Here is a 21,271-nt window from a genome sequence, read left to right on the forward strand (position 1 = left end):
ATGGCAGCGGTTGCCGGTTGGGTTGTGGTGTGATGAATGAACAAAAGCTAAAATGGGATTTTAAGTATTGGTATTAGATCGGCTGGGTTGTATCATTATTGAGGCTGAGGTAAAATTGTAAATAAAACATTTTTAAAAATAAAAATTGAGGATAAAACTGCCGGATCCAAACTGATATGGCCCGATCTGAATCGGCACCATACCGATCCAATCCAATACTTTTAAATCTCTGGGCTGAGTAGAGGTGCTCCCTAGTGCTTTCTTCTCTCGTCTATTTGCTTCACCCTCTCCCATTGCTCCCTCTAAACATTTGGCGCGGGAAAGCCCAATTTCCTCCAACTTCCGTGCTTTTCACCTCTCCAATAGGGGGGACTCATAACAACAACTATCCTATCCCACCCCACCCCACCCCACCCTCCCTCCCTGCTATCCAAACGGGGCCTAAAGAGGATCGGCCAATACAACTCAGGGAGAAAGCATCTGCGGGTCAGCCTAAATCTGTTATGTTATTACATTAATACCACCCGAGATACTTACTCCCCGCTTTCTATTCGTGGGGTCTTTCTTGGCCTTCAAGTCACTATCTACGATTAAACCAACTGTTACTCTCCCGCCGTTATATATGAAAACGACGTCGTTTAATATAATAAGCTTATAATAAGAGAAGAGAAGAATCTTTTTTTTTCCGTTTTTTTCGTGGGGGTAAAGGCTTATAAGAGAAATCTATAAATACAAGAGCGTGTACACCATTCCCAATTTCCCACTTCCCACTTGCCACTTCCCTCTCACTCTCATCTTTCATTTCGCCTGCTAGATTCTTGGCCTGTTCACTGTTGGAGCTCGGAAAAATGACAACTGATCCAAACCCTAACAATGGCGGAACTCAGGAGGAGGCCTCTTTGAAGGTTCCCTCCAAGGACCGCAAGAAGAAGAGACACGAGAAGGGGCAGGAAGATCTTGTATGTTTAAAACCTTTCTTTCAATATCTTTATCGTTTAATGAAAGTTCTCACCTATGGCCGTCTAAGCTGAGCAATGTGATACTTGTTTTCATCCATTAATTACAGTCGGAAGAAGATTTAGCCTTGAAGCAGCAGTTGGAGCTCTATGTTCAGAGAGTTCAAGATCCTGATACGGACTTGCAGAGAGTCGCCCTCGAGTGTATGAGGTAGCTTGGTCTCTCTTGGAGTTTTTGCGGGGATGGAAAAACTGTAAAAAATAGGCAAACTAACATAAGTTTGGGGAAGCGAGGGAGTAGTTTGAAAAATTATGTTAAACTAAGGTTGAGTGTTTAGGGCATTTAAACTGTACACTTTCTAGGCGGTGACCCATATAAGATGTAATCCTGACAATCTCACACTCTGTAGAGAGCGCATGCTCTGTTGTGGATAAGATTCATATACATTCTTTTTTTTGGCCAAGTATTCTTGATTTTTTTAACAGCTAATTCTAATAACTTTAAGCAACCAATGTATTGATTTTTTCTATTTTAGATAAAATACCTCATGGTTATTTGTCTGACAAAAATTTTGTATTATAAGGAAGTCCTCTGTGGATGCTTTGATTGTATTAAATTGTACTGTGACAAATATAACTATGGGAGAGGTTTCCCTTTGACGCCCATTTTCTGATGCAGGTGTCTGAGGGTTTCTTCCTTCCGAATCTTCCAATTGGGGGGGGGGGGGGAGGTGCTATTTACATTTCACCGTTCCAGATGAACGGTGAAATGTGAGGGGTGAACAGAAGTGATCCGCATACTGGCATTGTGGGAATCTTCTCCCCTATAACCATGTGATAGAAGAGGCCCTTCTTGATATCTATATATGGCATGTAAAGTTTAATGGTGGACCAGCATGTGGAAGTGCTCTTTATGCCAGTTTACTTTCTTGACACTAATATTCTTTGTTCTATGGGATTTCTTACTAGGGATCACTACATTTGTAATATGGTGTTTCTTATTCTTTAGGATTTCTTTTTCATGGGGAGTAATGTATTCACTTGTTCTGGATTAATCTGCACAGAACATTTCCCCAAGTTGTAGGCAGTTTTATATGCCTGAAACAACTTTATCTACAGATTAGCTTGACTATGTGTATTCTATTTTTTTGTAGGCAAGAGATACAAACCTCAACAAGTTCCATGCCTTTAGTTCCGAAGCCACTGAAGTTTCTTCGTCCTCATTATGGAACTTTAAAAGCATATTATGATACAATGACAGATTCCCCTGAAAAAGTAAATGGTTTGTTTTGGTATCCTACTTATGTTTGTTTGGACAGAAAGACAGCTTGTCTGGTTTCTTACCTTCCCTTTCTCTGCTTAATTTCAGAAATACCTAGCCGACATACTTTCAGTTTTAGCTTTCACTATGTCGGCAGAAGGAGAACAGGTATGTGAAGTTGCTTCATAATGTTATTTCTAGTTTGAAGTCATTAATTCCAATATTTTGAAAATGGAACACTCAATGGAGCTTGTGTGAACTCGGTTAAAAGGAAGAGAGAGAGAAAGAGAGAAAGAGACAGATAAAAACCCTTGGTGAAAAGAACTCCATTGTCATTGCTTAAGCTCTCTTTGGTATCATTTTTATTTTTGATTTTTGCCTATTTAACAAAAATCATTACTGAAAACCATTTTTGATCTAAAAATAAAACCCTTTGGTAAACATTAGACATAATCGAGATTTGAGTATGGAATGAGAAATGGTTTGGTATGCCTATGTGTAGAATAGTTTTTTTGACTTAAGTCATAGAGCAAGGGAGTCATTTCACCTATGTTTTCTTAAACCCTAACTTCTTCTTCCCCAAACCTTTCTCCTAGGCAAACAAAAAGAACAATGTTAGATTTTTTTTTTTAATTGGCCAACAGGTCTGATTGTGACTTGCTGCTGGCTGTGGCCAGCTGCATATTGGAGCAGGCACCACAGGGATGCGGGTAGGGGCCAGCCTGCAGTCGCAAGCTGTAGCCTGCTGCTGCGGGCTGGTCCCATCAACAGCAGCCCTGGTAGGAGAAGGGAAAGAGGGTTGTGACAAACAGGACTAATGGGGTGTGGGAGGCTGCAAGGGCCATGCTGTTGCAGTGGCCTAGAGCCATGGATGAGCAATGTTTAAGATCTCGCTTTCGCCCCCCATCTCGCTGATCCAAAAAAGAGAGATTTGGCGAGATTTCGCCGGGATCAACTCGGTGGCCATATGGTCTTTGTAGCCCTTGAAACTTGGTATTTACCCAATTTTAGGCCTTTTAAACACAATGGAAACATCAGTTTTATAAAAATCAAACCTAAAATGGTACTTTGACTTTGTACCTTATGTAAGTAGTCTTCGACTCTTCGGACCCTAGGCCAATATGCTCTAATCCACAATCCACAATCCACATTCCACATTCCACATTCCACACTCCACAATCAACACATGACACAACATAATTATAAGAATTTAAAAGGAATCATAGATAATTATTTAATTGTTTAACAATTAACATTGATGACCGATGAGTCACATTCACATACATTGAAAATTAAAGTAACTCCAAAAGTGGATGAGAAGGTAATATTCTCTACTCTTTAAGCTTCAATGAGTGTAGGAATGGAGATCCTCAAGCAAAAGCACCAAAATCTTTGCTCCTTAGTGTTTTTTCTTCAAAAAAGTAGAGAGAGACGAGATATAGGTGAGATCTTGGCGAGATTTGGCGAAATCTCGATATCTTGGTCGTTTTTGTACAGCTATAACTAGCCATACATCCGTCTTGCCTTTTTGAAAAAGAGAGATATTCGCCGATATCTTAAATTATGTGGATGAGGGATTTGGAAGGGGGAGGGGAGAAGGTCAGCACATGGCTTTCTAATTGAAAGGGGAAATGACACTCATACCCTTTGATTTTGAGACTTATGAGCATGAGCTCATTAAAGCCTCCACATAAATGACCAAAACGGATTTTTGGCCGTAACACATAAATGGGTTAGGATCTATTTGTGGTTTTTGTGTTTTTTTCAGTTAAAATATATATATATATAGAAACAAGCTCCATAAATGGTACCAAACGCAACCAAAATCGTTTCTGTATGCAAAAATAAAAAATAAAATTATGCCAAAGAGGGCCTTAGTGGTTTCATGTAATGGGGGGGCGCAGGAAAAAGAATTCCCTACTGAAGTCCTGCTAGGAATAGGAAAGAAGTAGAGAATGAACAGGAATAACTATATAAAAATGGAAATATGCAATTTTTTAGATGGATTTTGAATTTTGATACATGGGGGCTGAAAGAAAATTAAAATTAAGAAAAACAACTCAGAATGCCCCACACTTCCCACGAGTAGATATTGTAATGTAACAAGAGGCATGCTACAGAATAGTAGTATTATTCTAATCAGCAATAAGTTTGGTTGGCTGGCCAGAGTATATTTAGCTGAAAACTAATTTAAGAATGAGCTAATCATAGTTGTCAAGGTGTAGGCGTATAGGTGACGACTAGATGCCATGACAACTATGGAGCTAATTGGTTAAGGTGGATGATTGGATGTACAGAAATTCTCCAGCCAGTAAGGCTGACATATGAAGAAGTAGAAACTTTTAGAAACCAGAAACTAGGGTACAGAATTTATTTAGGCAATTAATTGTTTGTTCTTGCTGTTATTGAATAATAGAACTGAGTTATTCATAAGAAAAAAACTGCAAGAGATAAGGTGAATAGAAAAAGCAAGAAATGAGAGCATAAAAAATTGTCAAGGCACCTAGGCAACCCAAGGCAGAATAATGCAGCTACTGTTATTTTTGGATGAATAATACAGCTACTGTTTTTCTCAAAACACACAGGAAGAGAAGAAGAAGAAGAAGAAGAAGAAGAAGAAATAATGCCCTACAAGATTACACAAAAATGGTCTAGTCTACTAAATTATCCACCTACTCTTTACTCTTATAGATTTACTTAAAACAAAGATGGGTATTTTAAAAATACCCAAAACAGCGCCTACTATATGATACCTCATACGAATTGGACAAATACCCTCCTCTCTCTCTCTCTCTATTGCCACAAAGAAATGTTGCTGTCAATTAATTTTATGGGAGCTCTCCAGCAGATCGATGGCCACAACCATTCTGTTGCCCTTCTTGTTCTTGGTCTTCTGCTCAGTCTCAATCTTTGCCATCATTGTAATCACAGAAGAAGGCTCAAGTCTGCCATTGATGCTCTTGGATCTACGGGCTATGATCTGTTCCATTGTGGGAGATCTCTGTTCATTTTTAGAACGAATCTGAAGAAATCTCTTGACGAAACCCCAGCCCTAAAGAAGCAGGTTGAATCATTCTCCCCCCTCTCTTGCTGCTGCTGCTGCTCCAGTGTAGTTGGTAAAATTGACGAAGATCCCATTTCTCTCTCCCTCTCTCTCTCTCCCTCCCTGCAACAAGCAATTCAAAGATATCATGTGTTTAATGTGGATCCCAGGTTGGCCGAGAGAATCAGGGCAGCGGTTGCTGCTTCAGCTTTGGCCTACTCCACCATTGGTCAATGCAGCAATAACAATTCCAACGTTCCCAACAGCATCACCAAGGGATAGGCCTTTCCCACTGTGAGAAACAATGCAATCAAATGAGGTCGGAATTTGTAATATAAGCACTGGAGGTAATTGTTAAATATTTCTAATGATGTTGGAATGTGTCCAACAAATTCAATTCTAAACACCAAGAGTTTTTGCGCGAGGAAAGATTCATAAAATTATGGATTAAGCAAACAAAAGCTCGGATTTTGGGTTGCGTAAGTGAATCCCAGTTTCATCCAGGAGAATTCAAGCACCTCTGCTTTTTCGTACTTGTCTCTCTCACTGAAATTGAGGAAAAGACATCGACAACAGTCATACGAATGAGAGGTGAAAAAAATATTAGAGCAGGTCAGTGTGGGTTCTTGGAGTTGCTGCGAGGCGAAAGAGGGAGTGGAGGTTGGCAACAGTGAGAACTTGTCTGGAGGGCATTTGAAGAGTGATTCTGAAATAACATAGTGCCGCCTGTAGGATTTGTCGGCCAGATGAGCGTGGTACCATGCATGGCCTAGCATCCTATTGCAAGGGTGGCTCTGCCACCACTTCCCAGGTTCTGGTGTTCCCAGAAATTTTTGTGGTGAGTTTTGGGATTCTGAGAAAAGAGAAGCCGTGGGAGGATGATAATTGGCTGATCTTCGGGGTTAAGACATTACCCAATGCTCTTGTTTCAGGGTGGGGATTTGGCTTGAAATGTGATTGCAGATTGTTGCCACCATTGTTTCGGGCAAAGCAGAGATGTTAAGGCAACGATGACAACTATGAAGAAGTAGATTTAGGTTTGTTCGCCCGAGAAGGGTGTGAACGTAAAGACCAGGTGCGTAATTTGTGGGGACAAAATTATCCAATTCGTATGGATACAATATAGCTTGACAATGTTTTGGGTATTTCGTAATACCCATATTTGTCTTTAGTAAATTTGTTAACCTAAAGACCGGTGGGTACTGGGTAATTTGGTAACTAAGACCCATTTTTGTGTAATCATGTAATCCCCTGGGTAAAAAATAGGACAAGTGAACTCCCTGGTTGCACGACCTCTGTGCCCAGACAGAGAATAGCAAAATGATGCCTCGACCCCTGTGAAACCTAGAAAACCCATCCTCTATTTATCATCCTGTGTGTCCCCTTCATTGGCCCGCGTGCTGGTGCTGGGGTCAATCGACCAGTGAGCGTTTGTTCCCCCCCCCCACCCCAACCCAAAAAAAAAATAAAATAAAACTAAGGCACCCACCTAGGCCATTAGGCAGTCCAAGGTGTCCAAGCGATGCCTAGTTGACCAAGGTGGTTGCATTTCTTGCTTCAAAGAACGCGTGTTGTTGCCATGGCCCAGAAAATACACCTGAATGCCTAGGTGACGCTTACAATGCCTTGACAACTATGGATGAAAGGAACTCTAGGATCTTTCTAGATTGTGATGGAATCCAACCTCAATCCCTTGAATGCACTCAGCTGAGCAATCTCTGCTGCTTATTTTTCTGAGCCAAAATTTTGATGCTTGAAATAATGGATAGATTGCAAGTTTTTGTGCAGACCTTGAAAATTTCTATTAATCATAATTGGATTGTCTATTTCTATATGTAGTTGTAGAAAGCAACCTTTAGAAATCGAAAGGGTGAAGTGGAAAGCTTAAAACCCCTATATGGCTAGCCTTTTAGTACTCTTAACTTCAAGTTCTAGTGTGTGACTACATACTCAGACCTCCCCTGTGTGATTTCCGAAACACAGTCCCTATCTATGATTTGTAGAAATTACACCCGTCTCCTTTAAGACTAACGGCATTAAATTAAAAATGGAAATGACAGTTTTAACCTTCCACTAAAACATCCTTTGCCCCATCCCCCCCACCTCATTGCCCTCTTTGGAGCACTCGAGAGCTCGTCTCTACAACTCTAATGGCGCCCAGAAACTCAATGAGGTTTCGAAGCCAGAACCGACTAGGGAAGACAATGACATGAACATGTTGCTCGCTGTCTCTGCCAACACAAGCTCCCACCCATCTCTTCCTCTGCTACCTATGCCTGCAGTTTTAACAGACACCGATGGCTGTTGATCATCATCAATGAAGTGTACTAGATCCAGATCCCTTGAAGCCGTCCCAGCTTCATTTTGATTTAGATTCAAACCTGTGAAATCTTCAACTTGGGATTGCTTCTCAAATTAGTCTTGATCGGTGGAGATGGATGGGCTTGTTCCAGCAATCCAGCGTCAATCGTGCTTATGATTGGTGGAGATGGTCATTGGGAAAGAATTGCAAGTCTTACCTCTTTGATTTCTAATTCGGGAGCACAACTATTCCAAATCAAGGTGATGGGATTGATGGGATCTTTAGTTCCATATCTAGACACCTAAGTGCTTATTTGAAGAAAGTTTGTAGTTCACTTTCAGAGGAAATGAAGAGATTGAGGGATCACGAAATCTCTGGCGATAGATAAGACCAAGAGAAAGTGGTATCTTCATCGAAAAAGCTTGTTGCTTTAGACAAACGTTACCATATAAGTTTTCATCTTTCTCGTTTCTATAGATAGAGTTAAGATCTAATGGAGAGAGAAGGGAAGCAAGGACAAGAAGTTTGGGGTAGATAGAGAGATATTTGAGATGGGAGGGGAGATTGCTAAGTTTGGTTCTGATGAAAGCCCACTTGCCTCTGAAGTTTGAAGGTCTGAATGTGGGATATTTCTTCCATTAGAGAGGAAATAAACTGCTTTGGTAATTGGAGATCCTGGTTATCCCGTGACCTCATGATGCTGTTCTGGTTAGAGAGAAACAGAAACTCTAGGGTTTAGAGTCAATAAACTAGTACTTACAGTATGAGAAAGAGATTTGGCGGATGTTGAGGAACTTCACATCACAAGTATCAACTAAAGAGATAGCAACAGCAACATCAGATGAAGGACATCACTTCTCGTGTTCGATTGTGAGTGTGCAAGAATATAGGAAATTCCGCTGACGGGATAAACGATGCTCAGCTTCATATTCCTCTTGGTCTTCGGGAAGAGTGACGATTCAAAGGTCGCTGTAGAAATTGCAGGTCATTGGGTAGCTTGCTGGTGATGAAAAAGGAAGACGATCGTGGAGCATATGAGGCTAGTGAAATTGGGTGTTTTGTATAGAAGGGTAAAATCATCACATCACCCTCCCCTTAAGGGTAATTTTGTCAGTTATGATTTTATGCCCCGATGACGTGATCACTTAACAGCAATCAGCTAAGGAAGTTGGATTTTTTGTATGTATGTATATTAGGGGAGGTTTGACCATCTGAGTAATTCTCCAAATGAGGGGTAGGGGTTGAGTTTTAGGCATAACACGGGAGGTTTGAGTAATTTGCCCTTTCTTATATACATGTAACAATATAAGTAAGTAAATGACCAAACTGCAATCCTACTTGATGAGTAATAGAAAGCAAAAAATCCTTATACTGCTGAACGCCATGGGACAAGGGCTTTAAATCCTTTCATTGGCCATCTTAGATCCATGGCCTGCATCAGGAAATTTTATTGTCTAAGATTTTCCTGAATTTCTTGATGAGTCATCATTTCAGTAAAATGTGAAAATGATGGAAAAGGAATAGCTGTGGAGCACATGTTTGCAGTTCTTCCTATAGTTTTCTACATATATGATGTAGCTTTTTTAATGCAGAATCAATCTTGAATCAGTAAAGCCAGCCAGCGATAAATTGCAACAGGATCGCATATAGGGTCAAACTAATATTGATAACAGAATTTCTAACACTTTTTTTCTTTTTGTCTTTTACATATGAAAGAAGGAATAAAATCCATTACAGTAGGGCCTGCGGCAATGGAAGCGCCACCAATCCTAACCTATTGCTTCACCACAGTAGGGCTGGATCTGCATCATTACAGTCCAAGGAACTGCATCATCACTGGCCCAAAGAGGGAAAAAACCCATTTTCTCAATCACTCCAAATTGTCGGGCATGTGTTTCCCCTTGCTTGTATTTATTAAATTACAGTTTATGTTACAAGAATAGCATGTCTTGGCTACGAAGTAGCTCACAAAATATCAACTCTAGGGGGAAAAAGCAATTTTCTAGAAAGAAGATTTAGTTGCTAAAACACAAAAAGGAAAGAAACAAAAAACAATAACAACTAATTAGCTATTGACTAACAACTAAGACCACCCCCCGCACCCACCCCCCACCCCAAAAAAAAAAAAAAAAAAAAAAAGAAAAAAGAGGAAAAGAAAGAAGCTGAAGTAGTGATAGATCTAATAGAATATTCTAGCAATCTTCTAGATAAAGTAATAATATCCTCTCCATGCAAATCATATCGGGCCCACCTAAATCTTCATTCAATCTTCTAGAATATTTTCTATGCTAATCTTTTCCAAATCTTTAAACACAAAAATAGTAACTAACTACTTAATCCCGCATAGGACTCAAATCCCCTATGTTTGGGATTATATTTTTGACCCATCACAATAGTAAACCAAAAAATACTAAGCCCGTGGACTATATAACCCATTGGATGCTCAAATTAAGCTAACTTAAAAAAAACTTAATCCATAGTTTCAGTTAGACTCAATAAACTAAACCAAACCCAAAACAATAGGCTCATTTATATTCTTTCTGATATTCTGAATCAACTCTCAGTCTTTAAAAAAAAAAAAAAAAAAAAAAAAAAAAAATTCTCCATGAGTTTTGTGGCAGTGCCAAATCATATCCGCATGATCAACCTTCAATTTGAAGTAGATTGCAACAACTTAGATTTTATACCAAATAATGTAGAACTGGTCTTGCATCAATAAAACCCAGAGAGATCAATTCAAATTGGCAATAGGATCGCATAGAGGTATAAGACATTATTGATAATGGAAATTTGTAACACTTTTTGTAAAATTTTTATTATTATTATTTTTTTTTAAATAAATATGAAGAAGAAATAAAAAGGAATATGACCAAGGCTTCATCATCTGGCATGTGGAAATGGAATCCCCACCAATACCAACCTATTACATCACCACAATAGGGGACTGGAGTTGCATCACCGCAATCCAAGTAACATCTTCATTGACCCAAAGAAGGGAAAACTCAAATTTTTAGTCACTCCAAATCGTTAGGCATGTGTTCCCCTTGCTTGTATTTATAAAATTACCATTTGTGTTACAAGAATAGCAAGTAGCTCACAAAAAAGCTACTCTAGAAAAAAAAATCTTTTTGGAAAGACGATCTAGTTGCTAAAACAACAACAACAGAACCTTTTCCCAACTAAATGGGGTCAGCTACAACATAAAGAAGACAGGAAAGAACAAAAAGTAATAATTACTAAGTAGTTATTGAATAATAAGTAACAACTACGAGTATAGTTTTCTTCTCTTCTTGTTGGAATGTCATCAGATCTAATCTTATTCTCACCATGCGTAGTTTCTTCCTGAACCCTAGCCAAATCTAAGGGATTAATTACACTTCCCTCTGCCTCATCCCCAAAAAGAAGGAGCTTCTTCCATGTCCAACTCTAGGCCTATCTCCCTCTGCAATCTCCTGTATAAGTTCATAGCTAAGATTCTCCCCCAATCGTATCCAGATGGTGGTTGATTCCTTAGTCAGTGCCAATCGATCAACTTTTATTGCTGGATGAAACATTGTTGACGACATCATCCTATGCCATGAAATTGTCAAAGGCTTTGATAGGAGATCCAATTCCTTGGCCTCCATTCTCAAGATCGACATTTGCATAGCCTTTGACTCCATTAAATAGGATTTTATATCCAGAGTTTTGCATTAGATGTCTTTTCCATAGTCTTTGTCCATTGGATTCATTCCTATATTTCCTCTCTCCGCTTCTCAATCCTTGTTAATGGAAGCCTAGTGGGGTTCTTCCTATCCTTGATGAGTATTAGACAAGGCTGTCCCCAATCCCTTTTCCTTTTTTCCCTCTCACTTGAGGTTCTTTCTAGATCCATCCAGTCCTCCACCGATGAACACCTAATATCCCCCATTCCCAAATGCAAATCCCTTATACTCAGTCATCTTGCTTTCACGGACAATCTCATGATCTTCTCTAAAGCCGATCCCCGCTTTATCTCCTCCATCTTGGTCTCCCTCTGTCTCTTTGAAAGTATTTCTGGGCTCCACGTTAACCTCTTTAAATACCAACTTTTCCTCTCGGGTGTCTCCGATGCCTTTAAAGCTCGTCTCTTGGAGCTCACAGGCTTCACCCTTGGCTCTCTTCCGGTCAAATACCTGGGGCTGCCTCTCATCTTTGCTAGGCTGACCAGCCACCATCCCCAAGCTTGATCTCATGAGGAAAAGGCTTCAACTTTGGAGAGGTAAACTCTATTCTTATGTCGGTTACCTTGAGCTTGTTAGATCGATGATCCAGTTAATGTATCTCTATTGGTCTGATATTTTTATTCTTCCCAAATCTACCATTAAAGCCATTGAATCCCCTTTCTATTCCTTCCTCTGGAAATGAAGACTCTTCAAAATTCCTTCACCCCACCAGTTAGGCCTCGATTTGCTGTCCCAAATCTGAAGGTGGTCTTGGTTTGTGAAGAATAATGGAAGTCAATACTGCTGGCATACTCAAGCTTATTTAGAAAATCGCTTCAAAGCACAACAATATTTGGGTCTCCTGGATCTAATCCTCCCCCCTCAAGAATGACTCCCTCTGGACCGTCCCTTTTCTGATGCCTCTTGGGTTTGGCAAAGCATTCTTAGTACTAGATCCAAAGCTCTTGAGGCTATTACTTTTTCCATTGGTAATGGCTCCTCGACCTCCTTCTAACTTGATCCATGACATCCTTCGGGGATGCTCCTCTTTGTGGTTAGCCCTAAGATTGTGTACTCCTCTGGTTTAAGCAAATCTGCTATAGTTGATGCCATTTCATGGATGGTGTTTGGTCCCCTCCCTTTCCCCTCCCCTCCTTTCCGATATTTGGTCTACCCTTCCTCTTCTTCCTTTAGGCCACCGCGGTAGAGATGATAAAATCACTTGGCGCCCATCTTCCTTTGGCTTATTCAGCTCTGCCTCCTCTTGGAATTTTGTCTGCACAAAAGGTCCACTTGTCCCTTGGCATAACATCATCTAGTTTATAGGCCACATCCCCTACCATTGTTTTATTGCTGGGCGTGCCATCTCCAACTGTCTTCCTAGGCAATCGTTTCTCAACTATTGACATATTCAGGTTCTCTCCTCCTGCTCTCTCTGTTGGAGTGGTACTGAAGATGTTGACCATCTTTTCTTTTCTTGCCCTTTCTCCTCCACCATCTAGAAGAGGTTGTCAGCTGCTGTTGGCCTTCTAGAAGAAGTGTCCTCCCCCTTAATCGAGAATGGATCTAGATTGATATGACATTTTGCTGGCTCATCCATATGTGACACCGCTAAAAAGCTTGCTTTCTGCTCCACCATCAACCATATCTGGATGGAGAGAAACCTTAGTAGATGGACGTCCAATTCTTGTTCTTTGATAAGATATAAAAGGCAATCTACTTTGATGTCAGCTCCAATCTAGCTTCCTTGTGCCCTCTCCTTATCAGATATTCTCCAAGGAACAGGCTCATTGATGCAGATCAAAGCCTGAGAAGAGGGCTGAGATTCAACTTCAGAAAAAAAAAGATTTTCTTACTGTTCACATGAATAGTAACTAATGTGGGCTCCACTGCCAACTCATAATGTGGAGAAGGCTTGAAGAAAATTCCCTCTTGATTCGTGGGCCCTATGGTCAGCTCGCATGGAGGAGTTAGGCTGAAAGATTTAGGACATCTTTGATTGATGTAGTTTCCATTTTCATATTTTCTTTTAATAGTTAGGAAGATATTATTTAGCTAGTTTCTAATTTTCGTTTTTACTTTTAGAGAGTAGGAATTCTAATTTATTGGGTTTCTATCTTTGTAAAAGGGAGGGATTTGATTCAATTTGTAGTTAGTTTCCAAATAAGATAATATCTATTTGTAAGGGGATTCCTTTCCTTTCCATGCAAGGAAGGATCCAATTTTGTAATCAATTAAAGTTTATAAAATAAGGAAGAAGGCTGATCTACAACTCACGATTGAATGAAAAAAAAAAAGAAGGCTTTTTTTGCTGGAAAACTGTGAGATGCCCTAAGGAAGAGTGAGATACTCACCCAATCTATCCCCCTTCCCTCCTCTATTTTCTGTTTATTTCCTTCTCTCTATTTCGTTTTTCTGCTATGAATCAGGTCCCAACATTTGCTGCCATTGCAAGATCTGAGAAGACAAGTCGAAGACCTACAACATCTCTTTTGTTCAATCTACCAACCGGCAGCACCTGTGATCCTGTTCTGGAATTAATTCCTAGTCATCTAGCTAGGAATTAGTTCTACATTACTCATTGCTGTCTCTTGGGGCCTTGCTCCCTCCATCCTCTTTCCACCCCAGCTGTTTTATTCCCCCTTGGTTTGTTTTGTAGCTCTTTGATTCTGGGCTAGGTTTTCCTCCCAGATCTTTGGATTTGTTCCTTTATGGTTCTTCCTCCTCCCCTTGTATATTCTTTCTCTTTGGCAATGAAATTTATTATTTATTTAAAAAAAAAAAAAAAAAAAAAAAAAAAAGCTTAGTAGTATATTTAACAGAATATTCCAGAACCTTCTAGATTCCTCTCCAGAATTCAACTGCAGCCCATGCAAATCTTCATTCAATCTTTTGGAATATCCTCTATGCTAATATTCTTCACATCTTCTAAAACAAAAATAAACACCAATATAGAAACTAACTACTTAATACCGTATAGGACTTGAATCTTCTAGATAATCTCCTCTCCAAAAATCACATGTGGCTTACTCAAATTTTCATTCAATCTTTTAGAATATCCTCCATGCATATCTTCTCAACATCTTCTAAAACAAAAAATGAACACCAAAATAGAAGCTGAGCCTATGGCTTATAAGATTGGCTCATTCTTATAGTAAGCCCTAAAATACTAAGCCAATGGCCCATATAATCTGTTGGGCACTCCAATTATGCCTATCTTAAACGATAAACCACAGGCTCAGTTGGACCCAATAAACTAAATCAAACCCAAAACAACAGGCCCACTTCTCTTGTTGCTGGAATTCTGCATCATTCTATCTCTTTATAATGTTGCTGTCTTTGATCTTTATGCTCTTATTTATTAGTTTCTGGACATATATTTGAGCAAATCATGGGTTTTGTGCAATAACTATTTCCATCATGTTGCTTTTAAATAAAAAAATTAACTGGTATATCATTTTCACGTCCATCAGTTGGTAATTTTATGAAAAAGCATTTATTTTAAAATTTTTTTCTTTAGTTTGATATTTCCACTAGATTTCTCCATAAAAACTTGACTTTGGTACTCTTTACTATTAATGTGCTATTGAATGATCAATTACTCATGCAGGAGTGCCTAAAGTACAGGTTATTAGGTTCAAATGGAGACATTGGGTCATGGGGTCATGAGTATGTGAGGTGAGCAAATTTTGACTCATTTAAGTCTATGGCTGATATTATTGGGCCATGAGTTTGGTGAGCTATTGCATTTTACTTGTTTTTATATTACATTTAGACTAGGTTTTGAACTTGAATACTGATTAGGAGTATTATGGCTTGTGATAAGAGTTTTTGTCATGGCTATGCGAAAACCTAGAAGACTATAATTAGAGTATAGGGAATGTGTTTTGAGCTGACACATCAACCCGTTATTCAATAAAAGATGAAACTGTGCTATTTAGTGTTTTCCTGAGAAGTTATGATCATAATGTGGTCAAAAGAAGCTCGGCAATTAATAATTCCCACTGGTAAATTAGTCTAGGTTATAAAACAGATGTTATAATGGTATATCAATAATCTGGATAGCATTTGACATGAAGTTATGGATATGAAACTTGATTTTCTCTTCCCCTTCCTTTTTTGGTTGGTACATTCTAACTATGAGTTTATTTACTTACCTTTTGAAACCAGAACCTAATCTCTTACCTCTTATCAGATTATATTGATGAAGCTAAATGTTGTTACCATTTTGCATTTACAGCCAGTATATGTTATGGGGTTACTAACCTTTAATCTTATCATGATTACATGTCTTCGATGTTTTCTGCCTAGTTCTCATTTTGTTGCTGTAAAAAATTGAAGCTTGTTGACTCTGTTGACCAGCTAAAGCTCTAAGATACACTGATCTCTGAGGGATATATGTCCATGCATAATAGAGGGGAGGCTAAAATTATAGGATGACTGGGAAAACCCTAATAGAAGAGCTATGGTGTTATGTTCATGATGCGGGCCATGGGGCTAGGTTCACTGAATAGTAGTAGACAAATACCCAACAGACAAGGATGACCTATACGTATTGATGTACATCAGTATAGGACCCTTAATAACAGCAGTAATAGTGGTTGGATCTGATAAAAAATTAGGTCAACAGCAAGGGTACGAGTATGTCAACAGTAATATACCCCTGAACAATGAACACAATCCAATGGTTGGATTGACAACTACAGCAGGCCTACAGTATATGGCAGCTTGCTGTCAAATTTGGTAACTACATATGACTCATAGACCCTAGAGTAGGATACCCCCAAATTAATAGCAACTTTAGGTCTCAATTACGATGGACAACCCCTAAAATATCTTTCACCTGATGGACAAATCACTGATTACAGATTTAAACCATGGTTAGCAACTAATGACCAAGAACAACAATCCAGCAGTAGCAGCAGATAGAACCACTGATGGAGCCAAAATTAATATCGAAGGAGTTAAAAGCGTTTGACACAATTAGTTGGGACTTTGTTTCCAATGTTCTGCTCCTAATGTCTTTCCCGGCCTCATTTTTTCATTGGATCCGCTCTTGTATTTCTTCCCCTCACTTCTCGGTCCTGGTGAATGGTAGCCCTGCCGGATATTTTCCCTTGGGGCGTGGAATCCATCAAGGATGCCCTCTCTCTCCTCTCCGCTTCTCCATATCCTTGGAAATCCTCTCCCAATCCATTCAATCTGCTACTGACCTCCATCTCATTACTCCTATTCCCAAGTGTAAATCCCTCCTCCTCTCGCATTTGGCTTTTGCGGATGATATTACGATCTTCTCCAGGGCTGATCCCCTTTCCATTACCAATATCATGTCCATCCTTCATTCCTTCGAGTCCCTTTCGGGGCTCAATATCAACCTCCTCAAATCTAATATCTTTCTCTCGGGTGTCTCTCCCGAGACTCAAGCCTATTTTTCTGATATTTCTGGAATCCCGTTGGGATCCTTGCTTGTTAGATATTTGGGCCTCCCGCTCATTACCTCCAGGCTTTCCTCTCATCAATGTGCCCCTTTGCTTGACCGCCTTAGGAAAAAGCTCCAGCTTTGGAAGGGGAAACTTTTATCTTTTGCTGGATGCTTAACCTTGATTCGATCGGTCCTTAAATCCTTTTTTCTATACTGGTCCGGTGCCTTTGTCCTCCCTTCCTCTGTTATCAAGTATTTCGAGAGCCTTCTCTACTTCTTCCTTTGGAAAGGCTCAGATTCTTCTAAATTCCTCAGACCTCTCAGTTGGAAGAAGGTTTGCCTTCTGAAATCTAAAGGAGGGTTGGGAATTAGAAGAATTAAAGATGCCAATTCTGTGGGTATCCTCAAACTCATCTGGAAGATTGCCTCCAAACAGTAAAGCATTTGGGTTGACTGGATTCTCTCTGGGTTACTCAAGCATAACTCTCTCTGGACTGCCTCTTCCAATCCTGATGCCTCTTGGATTTGGAGAAAGATCTTTCAGCATAGAATCCTGGCTCTCACTGCCATTTCCTATCCCATTGGGAATGGTCAATCTACCTATCTGTGGAAGGATCCTTAGCATCCTTCTGGCATTATTGCCCTTCTGGTTTCTCCCAGCGTCATATACTCCTCTGGTCTTCATGCAAAGGCTATGGTCTCCTTGGTTCTTTCTCCCTGGGGCTGGTTGCCTCCATCCTCCCCCCCTCCTCTGTTAGATCTCTGGTCCTCCCTCCCCCCTCTCCCCTCTCCCCTCTCCCCTCTCCCCCTGGGCACAGAGGTTGGGAAGACCATTGCATTTGGCTCCCCTCTTCCAATGGGTTATTCTCTTCTGCCTCTACTTTGTCTTTTGTTCGTTCCCCATCTTCGTCAGTTCTCTGGCATAAACTGGTCTGGTTTAAAGGTTATATCCCCAGCCATAGTTTCACTCTTTGGTCCTGCCTATCCAGCTGTCTTCCAACCCAATCCTTCCTCATCCACCGCAACATCCTTGCTAATCCTTCTTGCTACCTCTGTCCCTCTGGCATAGAGGATACCCCTCATCTCTTCTTCTCCTGACCCCTTTCCTGTTAAGTTTGGAAAACCGCCCTTTCCAAATGTTGTCCTGCTAGAAGACCCATACTTCCTTTTGACAGGGAATGTATCTGGGGTGATATGTCCTTCTCAGGATCGACCATTTGTGATACTATTGGTAAATGGACCTTTTGTGCTACCATTAACCACCTTTGGATGGAACGTAACATTCGTAGATGGACTGCCAAATCCCGATCCCCGGATAAGATTTGGAAAGCTGTCTACTTTGATGTTGCTTCCAAAGCCCACGCTCTCCTTGCTAGACACAATCGGCCCATCCCTATCTCCCCTAGAAACTCCCACATCATTTCTTCTTGGAACCTCCAAGCAACCCCCACCCACTACCCCCCTCCCCCTCGACCCTTCCCCCCTTCCCCACTCCCCCTCTCCCCCCCCACCACCCACCCACCCACCACCCTACCTCGCTCCCCTCACCCCCCTTCTCCCCTCGCTCCCTCACCACCTCTCCCACCTTCCCTCATCTCCTTCACCTTCTTTCCTCCTCCGTCCCCAACCCCCAGCCCCCCTGATTGCTTGTGGCTAGCCTCTCCCTCCCTCTATATTGGTCTATGCTGGTTTTGGGTTTTATTTTGTTTGTTTGCTCCCCTTGGGTTGGCTTCTCCTTGTTGGCTTAAGCATCCCTCCCCCCCCATTTTCCCCTTGTATATTCTTTTTCTCTTGGTAATGAATTATTTATTCATCCAAAAAAAAAAAAAAAAAAAAATATCGAAGGAGTTGTCATGCCTATAAAACTTCAGAAAATCAGCCACAACTGACGGCTGGATCTGGTGTAATGACTTGTGAAACAAATTAGAAACTGTAGGAGGAAAATAGAAACTTACAACCACGAGATAACCAGCCAAAGGATTTGGGCTGTAGTTGATGGCCAGAACAGAAGATATCATGGCCTGCAACTTGCTGTGGTAGGACTTTCCAAAAGATGGTGCCGCAGGGTTGGATTTAGTCTTTAATGGAAGCTTCTATTGGGGAATCAATGGAGCCTCTTCAAACAACCAAATGGCATCCACAGTAGAGCAACTACATGACTTGAAGCTTCACTATTCGAACCTTGTTGAAGGTTATCAAAACAGTAACTAAGAAGGGGCAAGATAGAGGAGAAAGGGGGAAGAAAAAGGGGGATATGACCAAGGACTTTTACCTATGGTCTTGGTCAGTCTCTCACTAACCTAATGGGCTTCTCACCTCTCACTGCATCTCTCTGCATTCATGTCTCAATAACCAAGCTTTTCATTCATCATTAAGTCATCGGTATAGGCTCAAGGCCCTTACAATTAAATATGTGCTTGTAGCACTCAGAACAGAAAATGGAAAGTAATAGAAAGGAGTCCCACACATAGTAGGAACCTTGTACAATAAGATATCTTAAATGAAAGGAATGATCCTTAAGATCCGAAGTAGTATCTACTAAAGAATGAAAATAGAGACTTCTATGGTATGAGTGTATGCCACTACCTGCTAATATCCAATTATATAGAAATCAAATAAAATTAGAAGGTAGAAACTAGCTGTACCCCCACACGTACCCCCACATAAGAATTTATTGCACTTAACTTTTTTTTTTTTTTTGGGATGAATAAATATATATAAAACCCAAGGAGAAGAAGAATATACAAGGGAAAAAGGGGGGTGGGGGGGAGGCTGAAAATCCAACCAAGGGAACAAACCTAATCTAAAAAGAAGTGCAATAGCTATGGGATACAAACCCTTAAAGGGGGGAAGGGGGATAGAAGGGAAGAAGGGAGGCTCAGGAAGCAACAATATGCATGTTCCTTGGGGAGTCAGTGACCGAGCGGTGGGGGAGAGTAGCAAGTTTGGTGCTGATGTCGAAGAAGATGGCATTTCAAATCTTATAGAAGGAGCGGGAGTTGGATGCCCATCTATGAAGGTTCCTCTCCATCCACAAGTGATTGATGGTGGCACAAAAGCAAGCTTAACAACGGTATCACAAATGGTGGGTTCGTGAAAGGTCATATCAATCCAAAGCCATTCCCTGCTGAGAGGTAGGACTCTTTTACTAAAGGGCCAACAATGAGAAAGAACTTTCTTCCAAGTGGTGGAGGAAAAGGGTCAAGAAAAGAAAAGATGAACAACATCCTCAGTTCCTCTCCAGCAAAGGCAACAAGCAGGAGAAACTTAGATATGACGATAAATGAGGAAAGACTGTGTAGGGAGGCAGTAGGTGAGAACTTGCCAAGCTGTGAAGCTGTGGCGGGGGATGTGGCCTTTAAACCGGAGGACCTTGCTCCAAAAAGCAATAGGGGCTTTTGACTTAACATAGTTTTAGGCAGACGAGAAGTTAAACATCTTAGAAGGAGAAGGATTTTAGAGGATGAAGTCCTCCCTCCCTCTATGGCCAGCGGGGAGAGGTCCAGATGCTAGCCAAGGAAGGGCGATGGGGAGGGGGGGCCATCCATCATTAAGGAGGATAGATGAGATAGAAGCCAACTGATCCAACCTTGAGGAAAAACAGTCCTGGGACTGAAATGATGGAGAAGGACTCTAGATGGGTGCTAAGGGTCCAGCTCCCAATAGAGTAGGTGATATTCTCTAACGCTAAGGGTCTTAAACTGAGGATGTCGTGTAGGACCTAGGAGGAATTCGGACCCAGAGTGGTGGACCAAGTGGAGTTCAACTTAAGGAGGTGGGAGTAAACCTAGGAGACCAAGATACTATTTTGTTTGGAGGCAATTCTCCAGATCAACTTGAGGATACCCGTCGAGTTTATGTCTTTGATGTGCCTAAGGTGAAAGCCTCTTTCAGCTTTGGGGAGGCAGACAGAATTCCAGCTGGAGGGGCGGAGGAACTTGGTAGAGTCGGTTCCTTTCCAAAGAACGGAGCTAACTTGATAGCTTTGATGGTGGGGGGAGGGAGAACAAAGATACCAGACCAATAGAGGTACACAGATTTAAGCACGGACCTAGAGAGCTCAAGGAGCCCCGTGTATCTGTGTAGGAGAGCAGTTTTCTCTTCTAAAGCTGAAGTCTCTTTCGTAAGAGATCGAGGATGGGGGTGTAGTGATGGGCAGAGAGCCTGACAGGAATGAAGGGCAAGATATTTGACAGGAAGTGAGCCAAGGGAGAAGCCTATGATATCAAGAAGGCGGGATTTCAAGGCATTGGAGATCCTAGAGGTGTAGATATGGGATTTGAGGAGAATGGTACGGAGACCCGAATGGCTATCAAAGAGGCGAAGGGAAGACATGATGGTGGATATAGAGATAAGTTCTACTTCCAAAAAATCATGAGGTCATTTGTAAAAGCTAGGTGGGTAAGGGAGAGGGATTTGTATTTGGGAATGGGGGAGATGAGATGGAGTTCGGTGGAGGATTAAATGGATCTAAAAAGGACTTCAAGGCCAATGGAGAAGAGGAAGGGATAAAGGGGATAGGCTTGGTAGATTCCCACTAATGGGGAGAAATAATGAGCCGAACTGCCATTGACAAAAACAGAGAACCGGGGGGGGGGGGGGGG

The 21,271-nt window shown here is 41.0% G+C and overlaps 1 protein-coding gene across 2 annotated transcripts in view; it reads left to right on the forward strand.

Annotated features, from left to right (window-relative positions):
• The first annotated feature begins 712 nt into the window (after positions 1-712).
• Positions 713-21,271, forward strand: part of LOC122087277 (26S proteasome non-ATPase regulatory subunit 2 homolog A-like) — an 85,717-nt gene continuing 65,158 nt past the window's right edge. The window contains exons 1-5 of one of the 2 annotated variants that reach the window (XM_042656357.1): positions 713-959; positions 1,067-1,167; positions 2,111-2,231; positions 2,326-2,385; positions 14,856-14,923. In XM_042656357.1, the coding sequence (XP_042512291.1) occupies positions 849-959; positions 1,067-1,167; positions 2,111-2,231; positions 2,326-2,385; positions 14,856-14,923 (461 nt within the window). In that variant the 5' untranslated portion in view covers positions 713-848. The remainder of the gene's footprint in view (positions 960-1,066; positions 1,168-2,110; positions 2,232-2,325; positions 2,386-14,855; positions 14,924-21,271) is intronic. The other variant, XM_042656356.1, reaches the window with a different exon arrangement.

This window comes from Macadamia integrifolia, chromosome 8 (genome assembly GCF_013358625.1).
Source record: "Macadamia integrifolia cultivar HAES 741 chromosome 8, SCU_Mint_v3, whole genome shotgun sequence".
NCBI lineage: Eukaryota > Viridiplantae > Streptophyta > Magnoliopsida > Proteales > Proteaceae > Macadamia > Macadamia integrifolia.